Source organism: Dipodomys spectabilis, unplaced genomic scaffold, assembly GCF_019054845.1.
Source record: "Dipodomys spectabilis isolate Male_0828 unplaced genomic scaffold, ASM1905484v1 ptg000163l, whole genome shotgun sequence".
NCBI lineage: Eukaryota > Metazoa > Chordata > Mammalia > Rodentia > Heteromyidae > Dipodomys > Dipodomys spectabilis.
Genome location: NW_024870840.1, coordinates 8,668,370 through 8,689,205, shown reverse-complemented (window position 1 = coordinate 8,689,205; position 20,836 = coordinate 8,668,370). Strand labels below are relative to the sequence as shown.

Genomic DNA, 20,836 nt, shown 5'->3' with positions numbered 1-20,836 from the left:
TGGATCTCTTTGTATTTATTCTTTTTGGATTTTATTTTGATTCTTAAAAATATAAATGTCTTATATCAGTTGGAAAGTTTTTGACTATTCTTTGTTCATTTTCACTTTTTATGGTCTGAGTATATTTGATGGTGTTCCAAATGTCTTTTCAGGTTGTATTTGATTTTCTCCTCGTTCCTCAGATTGTATTATCTTCATATTTGCTGATCCTTAAATCTGCCTGCTGTAATCTCTTGTTGAATCCCTGTAATTTTTTAGCTAGCTGTTGTATTACTCTGAAATTTTTAAATGTTCTTTTGTAATTTATCTTTTTAATTGTTATTCTCATTTTCTTCAAACATTTTTTGTTTGGGGGCATATTTAGGATTCTTGGTTCAGTGTCTTTTACTAGTAATTCCAAATTCTGGACTTCCACAGGAATGCTTTCTTATCAGATGAATTTTTTTATGGATCTTGCTTTCTTATTTGTATACTTTGTTAATTATTTATTGAGACCTGGACATGGTGAATATCACTTAACTGTGGAAGTCAGATTTGTCCTGTAGGTGTTCCTTCCTAAGTGAGGCCTGTTGCTGTCTATATTTGACTTTCTAAAAATTACCTTTGCAGTCATTGTTTTTCATCATACGTGACCACTAAAGTTGTTCTTTCTTTCTTTTTTTTTTTTTGCATTTAAAATACTAAAATATTTGGCTAAAGAAAGATGCTGTCTCTTTAAATCTTGTAATAAATATGGGTAGAGGAATCCAATTTTCCCCACTACCTCTTCCAGAGGACCTTAAACAAAGGATAAAATCTACATTTGTGCCTCTTCCTCATAGATCAGTCAAACTGACCCAAACATGCAAGTGAACTTTTGGAGGACAAAGTTCTCCAGTGACTATTCTAGTACCAACTGCTCTGGGAATGCAGGCTGTCGGTCTCCATTTCTTTGCACAGCTGGTTTGCTTGTCTTCCTGTCCAGAGTGCAGAATGTGCCTTCATCAAGCAGTTTCTTGGACATTTTAAGTATTCATTCAGATTCTAGGGTTCTAAGATAGTTGCTTCTCATTAATTTCTCAATTTATATTTTGTTTTTTTGTAGAGGGATTAGTTCTTTTTCTGAGTTTTTGCCTGTCAAGTGTTACAGTAATCTTAATTGACGTTCTCATGTGGTATTTATGAATAGAAGAAAATCTCTGGTATTTATCTTTTTTTTTGTTTGTTTGACAATTCACAAAAATCAGCAAAAAGGAATCAGCCTCAAATGGTGGGAACACAAGGATTATGGTTTCTAAAAATTTGTAGAAAAAGTATAAGCATGATTGAAATTTTAATTTGATACAGTGTTTTGCATTAACCACTTCATGTTTCATACAAATAGCTGAGTTGTGTCTCTAGTGAAAAAGCTTACTTTTTATTGATTATTTCTTATTCTTTGTGGTTAGCTCGTTGTCCTAAAGAATACTTAGTAAGTATAAGGATATGATGATTGTGGGGAAAGCAATAGAAAATATATTTACATGCCACTTGAAAAATTCACCTTACTTAAAATAGGTTTCATTTAAAGCCAGAGTTGTAGTAAAAAAATGTTACAAATAAAGAAGCTGTCCTTTTAATGAAGTCATATTACTTTATTTGATGTTTCAGACTGATAGCAGCAACATGAAGTGGAAAGTAATTTGTCTTTTCAGCCTTAGATTTTAATCTTAACTTCAAAATACCCTATTTGTTGTATATGTAAGTTTTGCTTGTTTAAATGAAGTTATTGAGGCATTAAAAATATATCAGAATTTCACTGGGTGCTGGTAGCTCACACCTGTAATCCTAGCTACTCAGGAGGCTGAGATCTGAGGATTGCAGTTGAGAACCAGGCTAGGCAGGAAAGTCTGTCAGACTCTTACCTCCAATTAACCTCTTAACCTCCTATTAACCTCCAGAAAACAGAAGTGGCACTGTGGCTCAAGTGGTAGAGCACTTGCCTTGAGGTAAAGAGCTCAGGGACAGCCCAGGCCCAGAGTTCAAGCCCCACGACCCCCCCCCCCCTCCAAAAAAATATATATATAGCAGAATTTCACTAGAGAACTGGAATATATAGAAAAGAATGAAGAGGAACTCAAAAAATATAGTACAATAGAATTAATTGCAGATTAGACACAGCTGAAAGAGGAATAACAAACTGGAATATAACCTAATAGAAACTATTCAGCTTTTTTTTTTATTGTGCAATCAAGTTCTTTATACATTTAAGCAAACACATATGCACATAAATATATGTTATCTTTATCCAAATGGTTGTATATTAGTCTGTTAGAGCAACTACAACAAACCACAGCCCAGATTGCTTCAAAACAGGTTTTTTTTTCATAGTTTTTTTTTTGACATTTGTTTTTTAATTGTGAAAATACTGTACAGAGGGGCAAGATAATGAGTACATTTCTTATCGAGCATTGTAGCCTCCTCCTTTGTTTCCCCTTCCCATCCCTTCCCATCCTCTCCCCCTCCCCCCCCCCACCTCCCCACCCAATCCTCCCCGCTACCCCCCCCCCCCCCCCCCCCACCAAAGTTGTTGTAAAGTTCATTTTTCTTTTTTCTTTTATTCCGGTTGTGGGGCCTGAACTCGGTCTGGGCGCTGTCCCTCAGCTCTTCAGCTCAAGGCTAGCGCTCTACCACTTGAGCCACAGCGCCACTCCGGCTTTTTTCTTTTTGCTTATGTGTGCTGAGAAATCGAACCCAGGGCCTCAGGCATGCAAGGCAAGCGCTCTACCACTGAGCCATCTTCCCAGCCCCCTAAAGTTCATTTTTCGACATAACGACTTGTACATCTCATTGTTGCACCACCTGTATCCCTATTTAAACGATTTGTTTTTTCCCTTTCCCTCCACGAATTATACCGACATCAAATACAGTGAAAGCAGGAGTTATACTGTGGGGGAGGGACATACAAAGCAACAAAGAAATAATCTTATAAATGTGTTAGAAACAATCCCATAAAAGAAAGAAAAAACATTTGAATACATCTCTTAGGGTTCATTTCCCTAACATCACCTTATCTGATCTTTTCTGCTTGACTCGGACATATACTTAGATATTGCAAATAAGGGAAACCATGGGACCTATGTTTCTTTGGGCCTGGCTTACTTCACTTAATATAATTTTTTCCAAGCCTTTCCATTTCCTAACAAATGGGACAATGTCATTCTTTCTGATGGAGGCATAGAATTCCATTGTGTATATATACCACATTTTCTTGATCCATTCATCTACTGAGGGGCATCTGGGTTGGTTCCATATCTTAGCTATAGTAAATAGTGCTGCAATAAACATAGTCGTTCTGGTAGCTTTAGTGTGGTCTTGTTTGTAAACATTTGGGTAAATGCCCCAAAGTGGGATTGCTGGGTCATAGGGGAGCTCTATGTGGAGTCTTTTGAGGAACCTCCATACTGCTTTCCAAAGTGATTGAACAAGTTTACACTCTGACCAACAATGCAGTAAGGTTCCCTTCTGTCCACATCCCCTCCAGCATCTGTTGTTGTTAGAGTTCTTGATTTTAGCCATTCTAACTGGAGTGAGGTGGTATCTCAAATGTCGTTTTGATTTGCATTTCTTTTATGGCTAGGGAGATTGAGCATTTCTTCATGTGTCTATTGGCCATCCTTCTTTCCTCTTCAGAGAAGTTTCTCTTTAAGTCTTTAGCCCACTTATTTATTGGGCAGTTGTTTCTTTGAAGATTTGTTGTTGGGGGATTTAATTTTTTGAGTTCCAGGTATATTTTAGATATGAGACCATTGTCCATTTTGCTAGTGAAGATCTTCTCCCAATCCATAGGCTTTCTATTGATCTTGCTAGCTATGTCCTTTGCCATGCAGAAGCTCTGCAACTTCATGCAATCCCATTTGTCCAACCTTTCTTTGATTGGTTGTGTTTCTGGGTCTCTATTAAGAAAATTTCGGCCTGTGCCAAGGAGACCTAGCATTTCTCCTAATCCACCCTGTAAAGTTTTCAGAGTGTCTGCTTTGACTCCGAGGTCTTTGATCCATTTGGAGTTGATTCTGGTGCAGGGTGATATATAAGGATCTAGTTCTAGTTTTCTACAAGTAGTTAACCAATTTTACCAGCACCATTTACTGAAGAGCCTCAGGGACAGCCCAGTAAAGAGCTCAGGGACAGCCCAGGCCCAGAGTTCAAGCCCCACGACCCCCCCCCCCAAAAAAAATATATATATAGCAGAATTTCACTAGAAAACTGGAATATATAGAAAAGAATGAAGAGGAACTCAAAAATATAGTACAATAGGATTAATTGCAGATTAGACACAGCTGAAAGAGGAATAACAAACTGAAATATAACCTAACAGAAACTATTCAGCTTTTGTCCTTCTTTTTGATGTGCTGACTCAACCAAGATAAGGCATAGGAGCTTTCCAGTATCTTCTCATGGAACATCTCTTATTTTAGAGCCAGTGTATGAAAAAAATCCTTATTAAAGAGTAGTTGCAGTTCTTAGTATTTTAATGTGTGTGGTGTGGTTTTATATTTTGTGTTTTTATTCTAATGGGTGTTAGCATTAAATATGTAGTTTTGAGATGGTAATACATAAAATTATAGTAAATTAGAAGTTTGTATTTCGTATCTTTCCCCTTAACTTTTGAGTAAACAAAAATTGTTCTATAACCAATATCTAATACAGGGGTCACCTATTCAGAAAACTCAGCTACTTGGATTAGATAGAGTTTTAGAATGAGAAAGTAAGCAAAACAAATGGAAAATGGTGGATGGCAAAACTCATACATATATTTTAGCATAGGGGAATTATAATTAATGCCTTTACTCTTGTTTGGGGTAATCTTATTGTTTACAAGATAATCTGGTAAACTTGCTTATTAGAAGTTAGAGCAATTTAGAGCAGAAGTTGTAGATAAATTGCTGAAGAGTTGATTTTGGTAGCAAGTAGTTTATCACATTTATAAGATTCTGCTATGAATTGTACCATTAGTTTATGTACCTTCAAAAAGAAAGAAATGGTTATCGAGTACATTACGACTTGATAGGATTCATTAATTGTAAGATGCATCCTTGTTTTAAGTCTTAGTTCTGTTTATTATTTGTTTGACCTGGTTCGGGCTTTCAGCATTTTTCCTAATTTGAAAATAGGATGGCAAAGTGTTAAACGTCATTCTTCTTTTTCTTTCCATCTTTCTTATGCCCTACTTGTATTTGAATATATGTCTGTGGTAGCTGTATGATGATTGAGAGTTATAGTGATGGAACTTAAATCAAAATAGTGTTATTATTGTCTTAATACAGCTTCTACTTCTTGTTACCTTAATTTATTATGCATGAAGTCTCCTTTTTAGCATTTTGTGGTGAAAGATGCTGGGGATTGGACATGTAAGCCTTGCACTGAAGTCTCACTTTTTTAGTGATATAAAATTTCGGATCTTTTGTTGATGCCAAATAATAGTATTAATCCAGAATAGAGTGTATCTTTTAAAACATGGGATTGGCTTTTGTGATGTTTGGCATAAGTGAGACTTCCTTATATTCCTATTTGAGGATTCCCGGTAATCCCAGACTGATACTTTTCTTGAGCAGTAAGTATTTATTGCACTGATTTTATGTTTTCTTTACTTTCAGAATTTTCCAAGCCACATTTAATTGATAGGATGAAAAAGTTTAAGAGAAGGCTATCCCTCACACTTCGAGGAAGCCAGACAATTGATGAGTCATTATCTGAACTGGCTGAACAAATGACTATTGAAGAAAACAGCAGCAAGGATAATGGTAAATATCTAGGATGAGGAATATACCTCCTGCATTTAATTACTTTATGAATATAAATTTACTGTCCAGATAATTTCATAGTAATACCTTTTGTATCTGTTTCATTCCCTATTTTCTTAGGAAACAGAAGAATATATGACTTTTGCATGCTTACTTACTAGAATATTCCACTATCACTTCTGTGTTGTTATACCTGATCTCAAACCATGCTTGATTATTCAGTGCTACGTATCTTTCTATTTTTACTAGCTGATGAATAAGAATGTATCCTATTGAATGTATTCAGTGAATGTATTATCTTAATTTTGAGTAACTCTTAAATTAATGCTTAAATATTTTGTTATTATGATTCAAATTAATACAGCTTAAAGGAATCTAGGAAGTTTGTATTATTCCTTTCTTGGCTTCATAGTAGTTTCATAACATTCTGCATGCATATGAATGATCAAACATTACAAGGTTCATCAATGAGTGAATATTACTAATTTCCTATTCTACACTAACCACAGGCTATTCATAGTATTGAGTGTTTGTGAAGGATAAACATAAATGTTTCATGCATTTAATAGTTATTGTTTCTTTTTATATCTCAATATAGTAGTACACAGATAATAATAAGCTGAGTGCTGGTGGCTCATGCCTGTAATCCTAGCTACTCAGGAGGCTGAGATCTAAGGATTTCAGTTCAAAACCAGTCCAGGCAGGAAAGTCTGTGCGACTCCTCTCTCCAATAAACCACCAGAAAATTGGAAGTGGTGCTGTGCCTTAAGTGGTAGAGCGCTAGCCTTGAGCTGAAGAGCTGAGGCATAGTGTCCAGGCCCAGAGTTCAAGCCCCACAACCGACAAAAAAAAAAAAAAAAGAAAAAGTACTTGTTAAATTGAGAGAATTAAGGTACAAACTTGGTGAAAATTTTAGAACAAAGCTACATATTCAAACTCCAAAAACCCTAGGGTTGTTAGAATACCCAAAAAGGATCTCATATGGATGGCTGTCAGTGTGTCATATATCTATAGTATCTGGTAAGCATTCCTTGCCTGTGCCTGAAATTCTGTTAGAGGTGTGTGGCAGTTGGACAAAAACATGAACATCCTCTCATTGCTTGTGAAAAGGGATTTTTGACTTAGAGTTATTGAGCCATGCTTTGGAATTTGTGATACACCAATCCCTTGGAATGGATAAATTAACTTATTATACCCAGGTTTCAGATACCTTATTTCTTCTCCTCAGAAGGCCCTTGTTTACTCAGCTCACTGTTGGCAGAGTCTACTTTACTTTGAAGTCTACAGTATTACATCACTCCTTCTAGCTCCTTGTGGTTTTGATAAAGCTTTCCTTGATATATACAGTTTTATTTTTAACATGGAGAGAGAGAGAAATGAGCTCTGTAAGAAATTTAAAATAATAATTGGGATATAATTACATGCAGGAGGTAAAATTTTACATTAGGCTCAAATCCCAAAGATGATTTTGTAATCTTCTATTCCTCTTACAAGAGGATCTGCCTTTTTGATATTTGTTAGTTATTTTTATGGTAGAAATATCTTACTAGTATGTTTGCTAAAGATGTTCAGATATAAATTGTGTTATATAGTTATTTATTTTAATTATTTTGGTCCTGGGACTTGAATACAGGGCCCAAGCACTGGTCCAGAGTTTCTTTTGTTAAATGCTAGTACTTTTTCATCTGTGCCACAGCTCTACTTCTAGCTTTTTTAGTACTTTAGGGGAGATAAGAGTCTCACAGACTTTCCTGCCTGGGTTGGCTTTGAACTGCAATCCTCAGATCTCAGCCTCCTGAGTAGTTAGGATTATAGGCATGAGATATTAGCATCTGGCTTCTTACCTACATTCTTAATGAGTTTTTGATCATTAGGCTTTTTTCTCTTTCTTGAGGTTTGGGAAGTTTTCTGTTGTTAAGTAGATTTGCAGTACCTTTAGTTTTTAATTCTCCCTTTATTTCAAATATAGACAGACAGATAGATAGATTTGATATTTTGTCAGAGTCCACTAGTTCTTAAATGTCCTTTTGAAATGTTCCCAGTGTTTTTTCAATGTCTTTGACTGTTTGTTCTAATTCCTCTGCTTTATCATCAACCTGATACCCTGTTCTCAACTTCTTTTTTCCTATTGCCTGTGCTTTCAACTGTTTTGTAGTAGAGAGATAGAGCTCTCCATCTTCCTTCAGCTTTCTCGATCTTTATTGACATTTTTCCCATGTCCTATGTTTTCTTTATTTTGTCTCACTGTTAGCATTCTATTAGTATTCTAGTTTTTCAAGGGTCTACTCTTTTATATCATCAGTCATTTCTCTTATCATTAGTAATTCTTTTCAGTTTTTCTTCTTCCCTCTCTTAAGTCTTTCCCCAGGTTGTTTGTTGGTATTTGAGGATGGTATATTACCTTGTTTGTCATTTAATTTTTGTGATCTTTTGCTGTGATTTATACATCTGAGTTCAGGGTTTTTAAGGCCATTCAGTCTAGATACAGAGTTCAGTCATGATGGAGAGAGGTATGTGAGAGTTTAACTGTGGTGGTGGTAGAGATTGTTTTCTACTTCTTTCCTGGACTCCTCTGTGACCTCTTAGTGGCTATTCCCTTGGAGAAGGGAGAAGCATCTATAAGACTTTTTAAGCTATGAATTAAAATATATGTGCTTGTTGGACAGCAAGTTAATATTTTAGGATAATTTGTACGTGTTTTTCAGATTAATGTTAGCTGTCTTGAAACATGCTTAGTTTGTAACAAATAGTGAGATGTTAAAACTACATTATTTAGTTTCTAAAGCTTCCTTTTGTTACAATGTTAACTGTAATAGGTAGTAAAAGATGCTGTGATGGGTTTCTTCTTGGTCAGAGTTACTTGAAGACATCATAATTAGACATCAATTCCTTTTGGGCTGAGACATTGTTGGTAGTTAGACTGCCATCATCTGCTGTGTGAATTTCACCAATAGCTTTGTCATAGATTCTCTTGGTCATCTATCAGTACCTGATAACTGTTTCCAACACCTTTTCTTAGAGACTTCAATATTTTAATTTATTATATTACGGATTATTATTTCACATATAAAGCTTCTAAGATAGGCTCTAGAGCAACAATGCATGTCAAAGTATGATGTAAATAATGTGTAAACTAAAAAATTGATATTAACACATGTAATATCAGTTTATGAAATAGAAATGATTCTTGTCTGATACGAAATAGCAATTGTAGCGTAAATGATAAGAAGAATGTAGTTTATAATTTCTCTGAGTAAATTGTCTTCGGGCCAGTTTTGTCAGTCTCATGCATGATTAGAGTCCTATTACTTTGCATTTCTATAGGCTCTTGTGCATACTCTAGTACCAATCGAATGAAGTAACGTATTTATAGGGTTGAGAACTGTATACACCCTAGAAAAATTATAATATATGTGGTACAATGGTTACTTATGTAGCATCAAGATTCTTGGATATATTATTCCTTCCATATAGAATCTGAGCTATTTTTTTAAATCATTTTTACCATTGAATCATACCATGAATGTTTAAACTCAGTTATGAATATATCAGTATAACTAATTCACATTACATTGTTTATCTACTTAGGATGTTTGCATATTAACAAGAGAATTGAATCTAGGAAAGATGAGTCCTGAATTTGTAATATGTTAAAAAAAAAGGCAAAAATTGGAAAACCTGGTTGATTTAAACACAATGGCCTAAACTTAGTACAACTTTACTTAAGTATGAAATGAAATTTTTGCTCCAAAATTTGTAAGTGGAAGTGTAAAGTACTGTATCTAAAGTATCTAAAAGGAAAAAGAATTCTGGGCACATTGGATTTCTTTTTACTGAGAAGGCATTAAATGTTAAACTTTTTTAGGTTGTCAAATTTATGTCAACTCATTTTCTCAAAAAATTAAGCGTTTCCATTTCTGTGTACCCAAAGATGTACCCAAAGAATTGAAATAGGTATTCATATAAAATCTTGTTCAGATTTTTGCCCACAAATTAAATAACATTGAAGTATTAAATTTTAAAAATTCTGCATAGTAGTGGGTCTTTGGATATTTAATGACATTATAACAGAAATCTAAGATTCAGAACCTCTATACCAACTAATTACCTCTGTTCTATTAATCAGTTGACATACATTTTTGTCTAGCAATATGGATATAAATTTCTTTAGGTCTTTTATAATCTGTAGCATATTTAATTATAAGGTACGTATTAGGAAGTCAGTACGTGGAAGACAAATATGGAAGCAATCATGAGATTGAGTAAAGTAAATGGATAAAATGTTTCTAAGTTTTATTACTTTTTGTGACTGTTAAACTTTTTGGGGCGAGGGGGGTGTCAGCCAAGGGGCTTGATCTCTGGGCCTGCGCGCTGTCCCTGAGCTCTTCAATCAAGGCTAGTACTCTACCACTTGAGCCACAGCACCATTTCTGGTTTTCTGGTAGCTTATTGGAGATAAGAGTCTCATGGACTTTCCTGCCTGGGCTGGCTTTGAACTGTGATCTTCAGATCTCAGCCTCTTGAGTAGCTAGGATTACAGGCATGAGTCACCAGCACCCAGCTTTGTTAAGCATTTTTTATTATTAGGAAAGGAATAGGGTTTGCATAGTGATTCATTATTGTGATTATAGCTCCTCAAGAGACAGAAATTAGGAGGATTGGGATTAAAGGCTGGCCCAAGATAAAAGTTCATGAAATTCTCCATCTCAGTAGTAGCTGGATCTGCTGTATGTTTGTCATCTGTGAGAAGCTTAAATGGTCAGGTTGGCCAAGGCAAAATGTGAGACATTATCCCCCAAGAAAGCTAAAGCAAAAGGACTAGGGCATGAATTAGATGTTAAAAGTACCTACATAGAAAGTGTGAGTCCCTAAGTTCAGTCTTGTATACCATCACAAAAGAAAGAAATGAATAGCTAAATAATTTGTCTAATTTAAATATTATAGTATTTTCTAGAAATATGATTTTATAGTAACTATATTAACTCTGCTACTTTTAAATAGCCAATAAAAGTGAAGCTAAATGTAATGATCTCTTTTACAACTTTTTGTTTTGTTTTCTGTTTTGCTTTCTCAATCTTTCTCATGTGCTCCTGAATCTTGGGCTGACTATGGAATGATTTTTGGATTCCTTGAACCACAGAACCTATTGTGAAGAATGGCAGACCTCCAACATCTCACAGTATGCATTCCTTCCTCCACCAGTACACAGGGTCTTTCAAGAAGCCCCCATTGCGGAGACCTCACAGTGTTATTGGTGGAAGCCTTGGTTCCTTCATGGCAATGCCCAGAAATGGAAGCAGATTAGGTAATCTGATTACTTATCAATTGACACTTTTTAATTTCAGTTGATTACTTTCTAATTATAGGATGTGTATGTAGTTAGGTTGTATGAAAGTTATATGAAAAATCAGCTAGTCTTTAATAACTGTTTTTTTTTTTGGTCGTTGGGTTTGAACTCTGGGCCTGGGCGCTCACTATCCCTCAGGACTGCAGCTCAAGGCTAGCGCTCTACCACTTGATCCACAGCCCCACTTCCAGTTTTCTGAGTGGTTTATTGGAGACAAAAAATCTCACAGACTTTCCTGCCTGGGCTGGCTTTGAACTGTGATCCTCAGATCTCAGCCTCCTGGGTTGCTTAGGATTACAGGCGTGAGCCACTGGCTCCTAGCTTTTAACTGATTTCTCTTTGTCAAGAAACAACAAAATTAGAAATAGGAAAAGATGCAGAAACACAAAAGGCTCCTCTAGAGTGATGGTAGTACTGATACCATAGAGAAGTAATATTTGAACATTTGTCTGTTGTGAAACAAAGAAACCTATAAAAAGATTTCAACATGAACAGTAAGCTAGGTTGGTGGTTAATGTGATATTATACCTTATAAACTCTTCCATTCATCACCATATGATTATGGTAGCTCACACCCATAATCCTTGCTACTCAGGAGGCTGAGGTCTTTAGGATCTCAGATTAAAGCCATCTTGGCCAAAAAACTCCATGACATGCCATTTCTTGAAGAACTAGTAAAGAACTGAAATGGATGTGATACTCAAATGGTAGACTACCAGCCATGAGCCAGCAAACTGAGCAAGAGCTCAAGGACCTGAATTAAACATTGATACCAAGGAAAAAAAATTAGTTTATCACCTGAGTTGTTACTATTTTATTACTGTCTTCTTTAAAATATCAGGAGAAAATATATTTGCAGATTTTCATAGATTTTAGTTTATTGCTTTGATCTTTTTTGGTGATGTATATTGTGGTATTTGGTGTGTGTGTGTGTGTGCGCGCGCGTGTGCGCACATGCATGCATGCATGTGTGCATGCTGTACTAGGTCTTGAATTCAGGGTCTGGGCTTTTCCCACTCAAGACACTCTACCACTTGAAGCACACTTCCACTTCCAGCTTTTGGGTGGTTAATTGGTGATAAGAATCTCATAGAATTTCCTGTGAGGGCTGGTTTTGAGATGCAGTCCTCATATCTCAGCCTCCTAAGAAGCTAGGATTATAGGTGTCAGCCACTGCCACCCAGTTTATTTTTCATGTATTAATTGCATACCTATGCTTTCAAGGTGTCAGAGACTTCAAATGCTATGATTTTTGCATGTTTACTCTGCCTTTTACCTGAAATTATATGAATAATTATATGATAAGAAATTATATGAAAAATCAGTATCTCAATATATTTTTTCTTGGAAAATTTTTCTCTCAGTATTTCACTAAGTATTTCTATTTCTGTGTTTCTCAGCACTGGGTCTGAACTGAGGGCTTCATGCATGCTAAAGAAATGACCACTTCAGCCAAACCCCTAGTCCTGTAATAGATCTTTTCACGGATAAACAATGTCTCATTTTCTGATATAGATATTGTACATGAAAATCTAAAAATGGGATCAGATGGTGAGAGTGACCAAGCTTCTGGGACATCATCTGATGAAGTCCAGTCACCTACAGGTGTTTGTCTCAGAAATCGTATCCATAGACGGATCTCAATGGAGGTAAACGCTTTAAAAAATGTGCCTTTGCATGTGAATTTTGTCTATAACAGGCACACATACATACCAAGTAAATAAATGCCCCTATGAAACTTTTTGTGAAGACAAATGACACTTGTAAGATAGCTGTTTCTTAATGTTAATCATTTGTAGTCTGAATATGTTCCTTTTTTCTAATTACTATCCCAGGACAAGTATAAATTAATTTTAGTTGTTTAGATTCTGCAAAACACTACTTTAGGAAAAATTATTTTTAAATTACCATAAATCTAAAATAGCAATTAGCAAAGTCCTCTTTGCAGAAAATGTGATGTTAATTACTACTTTTTGAGATTTATCTGAGTACATTATGTTTAATGTTTTCAAAAATTTTAAGCGATATAAGTAAAACAGGCATCAGCTTTTTTTCCTTTTCTTTATGAGTACCATTTCTTTTGTCATTATATTTACACATTTCCATAGCCTATATAAATAGCCCAAGGCATGGAAACAACAGGTCTTTTGGGTTGTTACCTTGTTGTCGCCAATGTACTGTATCTAGTTCTTTCTTTTTATTTTATTTCATTTTTCTTTTTCCATTGGTTTATCCCAGGCAGTCACTGTCTTTTTTTTTTTTTTTTTTTGGGGTTCGGTCGTGGGGCCTGAACTCTGGGCCTGGGTGCTGTCCCTCAGCTCTTCAGCTCAAGGCTAGCGCTCTACCACTTGAGCCACAGTGCCACTTCCGGCTTTTTTAAAAATTTTATTGTGAACATACTGTACAGAGGGGTTACAATTACATGGGCAAGATAATGAGTACATTTCTTATCAAGCATTGCAGCCTCCTCCTTTGTTTACCCTTCACATTCCTTCCCAGCCTCCCCCCACTCCCCCCACCCAAACTTCCGGCTTTTTAAATTTTTGCTTATGTGGTGCTGAGGAATCGAACCCAGCGCCTCATGCATGCAAGGCAAGCAGTCTACCATTGAGCCACCTTCCCAGATAGTGACTTCACTATCTTTGATTCTGGTACCTTGCGTCTTATATGTACATTTATCTAATTTGGGGGGAAGGGAAGGAAAATAACAAAATGCTGAAACAAGGACACAGGATGACCCATTCCAACAATGATACTCCCAAGACACTATGTTGGAAATGAACTTTACAGCTTTGGGGGTGGAGGGAGTAAGGGAGGGAAGGGATAGTGGAAGAAAAACAAAGGAGTGGGTAATAATGTCTGACAAGAAATGTACTCATTACCTTACTCATATAACTGTGACCCCTCTACAGCATCTTAAAAAGAAAAAAAAAAGACATGAGGTTCTGAGTTCAGATCCCAGTACTATGAAATCAATAAAAGAACTTTAAAAAATTGCTTTTCCATGTAAAAGAATAATTCTTTTTCCTTTCTTTTTGCAGTACTGAGGTCTAAACTCAGGGCCTTGTGTTTGCTAAATGGGCACTCTACCACTGAACCACCCTCCAAGTCCAGAATTCTTTTCTTTATCAGTACTATATATAACCTTAAGGACAGAAGTTGATTATAACTTACAGCAGTATGTACTATACATTTTTTTTTTTGGTCGGTCGTGAGGCTTGAACTCTGGGATTGGGCACTGTCCCTGCACTCTTCAACTCAAGGCAGGCGCTCTACTGATTGATCTACAGCTCCACTTTCTGTTTTCTAGTGATTTATTGGAGATAAAGAGTCTCACGGACTTTCCTGCCGGGGCTGGCTTTGAATCACGATCCTCAAATCTCAGCCTCCTTCATAGCTAGGATTACAGGCGTGAGCCACCGGTGCCCGGCTGTACTATACATTTTTAAAAATAATGTTCTATCTGGGCACCATGGCTCATTCCTGTAATCCCAACTATTCAGGAGGATGAAATTTGAGGATGACAGTTTAAACCCAGTCCTAGAAGGAAAATTTATGAGATTCTGTATCTCTAGTTAACTGCCAAAAAGCCAGAAGTGGAGCTGTGGTTCAAGTGGTAGAGCACTAGCTTTGAGCACAAAAACTCCAGGACAGTGCCTAGGTCCTGAGTTCAAGCCTCAGGATCAGCATACACACATATATACCCTTCCCCCCCACATACAAAATAGTGCTTTGCAAAAATACTGAACATTTGTTCTTTGTTTAGTTGGACTTTTTTTTCTTGCTTCCTTTCTTTTGGTATTTGATGTCACTATTGTAGCCTAGGCTGGCTTTGAACTTGAGATCTTCCTGCTTTACCCTACTGAGTGCTGGGTTTACATGTATGAACTCCCATACCTGGCTGAACATTCTTTTTTTTTTTTTTGGTCGTGGGGCCTGAACTCTGGGCCTGGGCGCTGTCCCTCAGCTCTTCAGCCCAAGGCTAGTGCTTTACCACTTGTGCCAAGCATCACTTCTGGCCTTTTCTGCTTATGTGGTGCTGAGGAATCGAACCCAGCGCCTCATGCATGCAAGACAAGCACTCTACCACTGAGCCACCTTCCCAGCCCCTGAACATTCTTTTTTACTGCTATTGAGATAATTAGAGCATCTGCCCTTTGGTTGATTGCATTTTCATTATTTTAAAAAATTAGAACAAGGGGCTGGGAAGGTGGCTCAGTGGTAGAGCGCTTGCCTTGCAAGCATGAGGCCCTGGGTTCGATTCCTCAGCACCACATAAGCAAAAAGAAAAAAGCCGGAAGTGGCACTGTGGCTCAAGTGGTAGAGCTCTAGCCTTGAGCTGAAGAGCTGAGGGACAGTGCCCAGGCCCAGAGTTCAGGCCCCATGACCGGACCAAAAAAAAAAAAAAAAAGAAAAAAAAATTAGAACAAATAAGGAAAACAATATCTGTTTTCTAAATGATAATACTTTCAACCTGTAAGGATGAGCTTGATTTCTGTGTAACTTTGTACAATATGTCACAAGATTATTTAAAATATTCCTTTTCTTTTTGCTGGTACTGGGACTTGAACTCCGTATCTCGTGGCTGAGCCATGCCTCTGACCTAGCAGTTTGCTAGTTAATTTTAGAGATGAAGTCTTGAGGATTTTTGTGCTTTGGCTGCCTTTGAACTTTTGCCTTTGATCTTAGCCTCCTGAGTAGCTAGGATTATAGGAGTGAGCCATTAGTGACTGGACTTAATTTTCTTCATAATATGTGATTTTAAAAAATTATAATATGCTTAAAATATGTTAGTTTTAGGGCCTATGTCTAGATTTTCTCTAAGATCAGAGGCAAAAAGTTCAAAGGTAGCCACGTTTTTTCCCCCAGTTCATATTCCATAATTAAAATACAAATGCTTTTTTTCATTGACAGCAATAAGAAAATAGTCTGAGAAACAACTGAATCTTTTTTCACTATTTCTTTAAAACTACATTGTAGAGCTTTGTTTATAATGAATATTTTTGTCTTTGGTATATTATATATAATCAATGTAGGGAAGGTAACTTTGCAACTGCAGTAAGACTTTATCTCCCAAAAAAGAATGTCTGGTAATGATCATGAATTCAAACTCCTCTTTTTTGTTGTTGTAGGATTTAAATAAGCGGTTATCCCTGCCTGCAGATATCAGAATACCTGATGGATATCTTGAAAAGTTACAGATCAATAGCCCACCATTTGATCAACCCATGAGCCGAAGGTCACGTAGAGCTTCCTTAGTAAGTGCCTGCTCTCTGCTTCCTTAGTGTTTGGTTGCTTAGACCTACACCGTTTGATCTGCCTGCTTGATTTTTCTGGATGAAAACATTCTCCCTCTCTTTCTACTATGTGCAACCACAGGACAAATGCATTAAGTTATATCCCAGGCCCTTGGATTATTTTTTTATTTACAACTGTTCAATATCTAAATTTATTATATTACCTTCTAAATACTGATTTTTTTTTTTTGTTAAGGATGTATTGGAACTTTTAAGATACATGAATATTAGAACAAAAATTAAAGTAGATTTTATTTTGGTTAAGTTTTATTGGTAAATGCTATATATGCAGAATGTCTACTACATACATCTAGATAGATGGACTATTTATGCTAGGTATATTAATATATAGATAATACAGTGAGATAGCCAAACTGGTCATACATGCAATAAATATTTGTAGCATTAATGTAATTACATAACTAGTACCAGGTGAATAAATAAAAATTTCCAAGTCCTTCTTTCCATCTAATACCAAAGATTACTTTTACTTGCATGTGTCATATTGTTTTGATTATTACCTTCATAAGTACCTGGACCTTTTTATTCTCATTCATGAACACACTCTGGTTTTTGTTGATGTTTTGTTTAGTTTTTGTGCCAGTCCTAGGGTTTGAACTCAGGGTCTGGGCACTGTCTCTGAGCTTTTGTGCGCAAGGCTAATGCTCTGCCACTTGAGCCATAGCTCCACTTTTAGCTTTTTGGTGGCTATTTGGAGATAAGATTCTCGGGCTGGATCCCTGATTCTCAGCCTCCTGAGTAGCTAGGATTACAATGGGTGAGCCACTGTGCTTGGCGACACTAATTTATTTATATAATTCTTAACATTTTCAGTTTTTGTTTGTGTTTTCTGTTTTATTATTTTGAGGCAGAGTCATGTAGTCCAAACTTTCCTGGGGTTTGCTTTGTAGCTGGGCTGGCGTTGAACTAACTTATGACACTCCTCCTCAGCCATGTGAAAAATGAGTATATGCCACTACACCCAGCTCTCTTTTCTAATTTTTCTTAGTCAAGCTTTAAAACTTTTGTGATTATAAATTTTAAAATTTGTATTAAAATGTGTTTTAAAGCTAGCCTCAGTGACTTATGCCTATAATCTCAGCTACTTGGGAAGCAGAGATCAGAAAGAAGATACTTTGAAGCCAACCTGGGCAAAATTAAGCTGAGCATGTTGACTTGTGCCTCTCATTCTATCTACATGAGAAACATAAATAAGTAGATTTGTGGTCCTGGCCAGTCTGTGTATAAGTTCAATTCCTATTAAAAAAATAAAGCAGAAAAGAGTTAGAAGGTCAAATGATGAAGTACCTACCTAGCAAATGCAATGTCCTGAGTTCAAACACTAGTCCTACTAAAAAATTATACAGCTTTTACAAACATGTGGAAATATATATGTCTATATTATGCAATATGTATCCTAGTATGTACAGAAAAATACAATATGTATTTTTGTCATTGGCTTATTTTGCTCTGTTAGTATTTTGTGTTTTATCTGTGTTATATGTGGTTACAGTTCACTTTTTGCCTTGTATGATGCTATATTGTATAACTGTACTGTACTTTTTGTTTTTGAATGTATTACACTTTATTCAAATTTTAATAGTTTTTACTAATGTCCTTTTATCTATCCCAGGACCTCACTCAGGACACATTACATTTAGTTATCATAGCTCATATTAAGGATATTGGTTATCTGATTGGCGAAGTTCTACTTAATACTCATTTGTGGTTCATAAGAAATGAATTATTTTAGTGGGAAAGGCTACATGCAAATAGTCAGGATTCATTGGAGCTCTATAGCACATACGATGTAAGAGCAGGCGAGAAAATAAAGTACAAGGTTAGAAAGTATAATGTGGTTAACAGCAGATTTTGTAAGATGAAAATTATTAGAACTGAAGCACTCAAATTCTTCCATCCTCACATGTTCAAGGGATAGAAATCAATTACTGTTAGTTACAGTAACAGTGACCTGTAAAGAACCTCTGCATGACTTTCACTTGCTGTGGAGCTAAATTAGAACTACATCTCTAGGATGTTATCATAGCTTTGTAATTGTCCTAAAATACGTTGTGAGATCCAAAGTAAGCTAGAAATTTCCCATGACACCTACTATCCCCACAAGTTACACTAAATTATAAGAAAACCTATTGTAACTTACAATGTTTTATGCATATTTTATGTATAATATCATGTACATTTATAATATAATATTTTATGTATAGTTTTATTGTTCATAAGCTTTTATAAGAGCCATCTGCACAGGAATTTGCTTAGGGATATGAAAAAAATGAATTATTTCCTTACAACAAGGGAGTATCAGGAAAAAAGAACATCTTTATTTTTTATATTAAAATATAAAGCATTTTGTGCCATTTCTAACTTGTTTTATAACACTTACGTAATATGAAGTAGTGTTCAGCTACCTTGTGAGCTTGTAGAAGTGGGAATCTTATCTGTCATTCTCACCACTCCAGCACCTAGCATTGTGCTTGCTAACTGTTAAATAAATGAGCTTTGTCCTCTGTCCTCTGAATAATTTCTGTAGGAGAGCTAACCGACAAGCTAGTCATTATATCTATTGTTAATCTCGTCAAGTTCAGCAAATAAGAAATGCAAGCAAAGTTTTCTAATGTTCCCATTTAAAGATTCAGTAATTGCTATTTGATATAATCATTAAATCTTAGGGTTGAAATTATTAAAGTAGGAGATGCTTTTTTATTGTTTGAATTATCATCTTAACTGACAATTCACTAGTTAAATCTACCTTTTACCTGAATTCTGCCAGCCTACATGTATTCAGTACTATTGTTTTTATAAATTGGTTTTAAATTAAGTTTAACTTTCTAATTATAGTACAAAAATTCACTTTCTCTTTTTATATATGTATTTTTAATTGACACAGTCATACATGTTTTAGCATTTTAATCCGTCTATACAATGTGTAATGAACCTGAGTAATCAATGTGTCTGTCACCTAAATTACATATTTCTCTGTGAGTGGGACATTCAGAATTCTCTGTACTAGCTATTTCAAAACATACAATTTCCCTCCCTCCCTCCCTCCCTCCCTCCCTCTCACTCTCCCTCTTTTCCTCCCTTCTTTTGGCTTATTTTGTCAGTATTTAAGGCTTGAACTCAGGGTCTCTTCTCACTTGGCTTTTTTGCTCAAGGCTGGAGCTCTACTACTTGAACCATACTTGCACTTCCAGCTTTTTCCTGATGAATTAGAGATAAAAGTATTTTGTTCCCTGATTCAAAATACCCCCAAAAAACTAGGGCTGGAAGCATGACTCAGCCATAAAACATCTGCCTAGCAAGTGAGAAGAACTGAGTTCAAACCCTAGCATAACCATAAAAGGAAAAAAAAAAACTTCTAGTATAAAAGTAACTGAATCTATAATATAGATTGGCCATTTTCATTATGAATTTTTATGATCTTGAACCTCTTTTGTCCCAGAAACAAGTGCATTTTAAAACTAAGGATGTTCAACAACTGGAATGTAGATTTTTTTCTTTTACTATTACTAGATTCTTTAGCAAAGTTATAAAAGATGAGAGAAGTGAATTGAAAATTTCAGAATAAATGCTAAATATATAATGGTTTACTTTCAGTCAGAAATTGGATTTGGGAAAATGGAAACCTATATCAAATTGGAAAAGCTTGGAGAGGTGAGTAATTGTTTATTTTGCTCTGAAAATCAACAGACCATAAGAAGGAATTAGACCACTTTGAAATTATCCCATCCATCTGAGAGAACAAAAGTATTTTTGGAAATCGTTATTGAAGCACAGAAATTGTGCTTTCTTGGTAGCAAAATAGGCATTTGCTTGTTATCTTCCTGACAATCTGCTGTCACATAAAACACTGCGTGAACATTGTGAAAGTAAAAACACTGTCTTTAGAGAGAAAAACACCTACCATCAAATAGTGAGCAAAGTTAAGACTTTGTCTTGAACTTGACACTTTCTATAGAATTACTACTTTAAAATAAACTGCCTTCCACAATAAGAAAAGGTAAACAAATATTTTAGTTAATAGAGAAACTCTTACGGAATATTTTTTGAAGGAGAGTTTTCAGAGATTCTGAAAAGACTGGAAACTGGTAAACGTTCTCATAGTTCAACAGCATAATTATATTTTTATTAAACGTGCTCAATTAGTGTCCTCTGTCTTCATAATTTCAGGCAAACTACTTTTTAATTTTAAAACTATTGTTAATTTGAAAGAGTGTATAGAAACTAAGATAAGGACTATGTTTTTATAATTTTGAGAAGTTCTGTTGCATTAGAAGAATATGGCAGCTGTATATAGAGCTCAGCATCTGCTGCTAATCCCATTGTGGAGTTTTCTTTGTAAGATAGAATTAAGCACTAGAAGTTAAAAATTCAGTTAGGGTTCTTCATTATACAGGTAGTGTCTTGATGTT

General features: G+C 35.6%; 1 protein-coding gene across 1 annotated transcript in view; it reads left to right on the top strand.

The window, feature by feature from the left end:
- The window catches only part of Cdk17 (cyclin dependent kinase 17), a 75,034-nt gene that overhangs the window by 35,680 nt on the left and 18,518 nt on the right, over positions 1 to 20,836 (top strand). The window contains exons 2-6 of the mRNA XM_042693077.1: positions 5,616 to 5,762; positions 10,903 to 11,067; positions 12,625 to 12,758; positions 16,242 to 16,367; positions 20,022 to 20,078. Of these exons, the coding sequence (XP_042549011.1) occupies positions 5,645 to 5,762; positions 10,903 to 11,067; positions 12,625 to 12,758; positions 16,242 to 16,367; positions 20,022 to 20,078 (600 nt within the window). The 5' untranslated portion in view covers positions 5,616 to 5,644. The remainder of the gene's footprint in view (positions 1 to 5,615; positions 5,763 to 10,902; positions 11,068 to 12,624; positions 12,759 to 16,241; positions 16,368 to 20,021; positions 20,079 to 20,836) is intronic.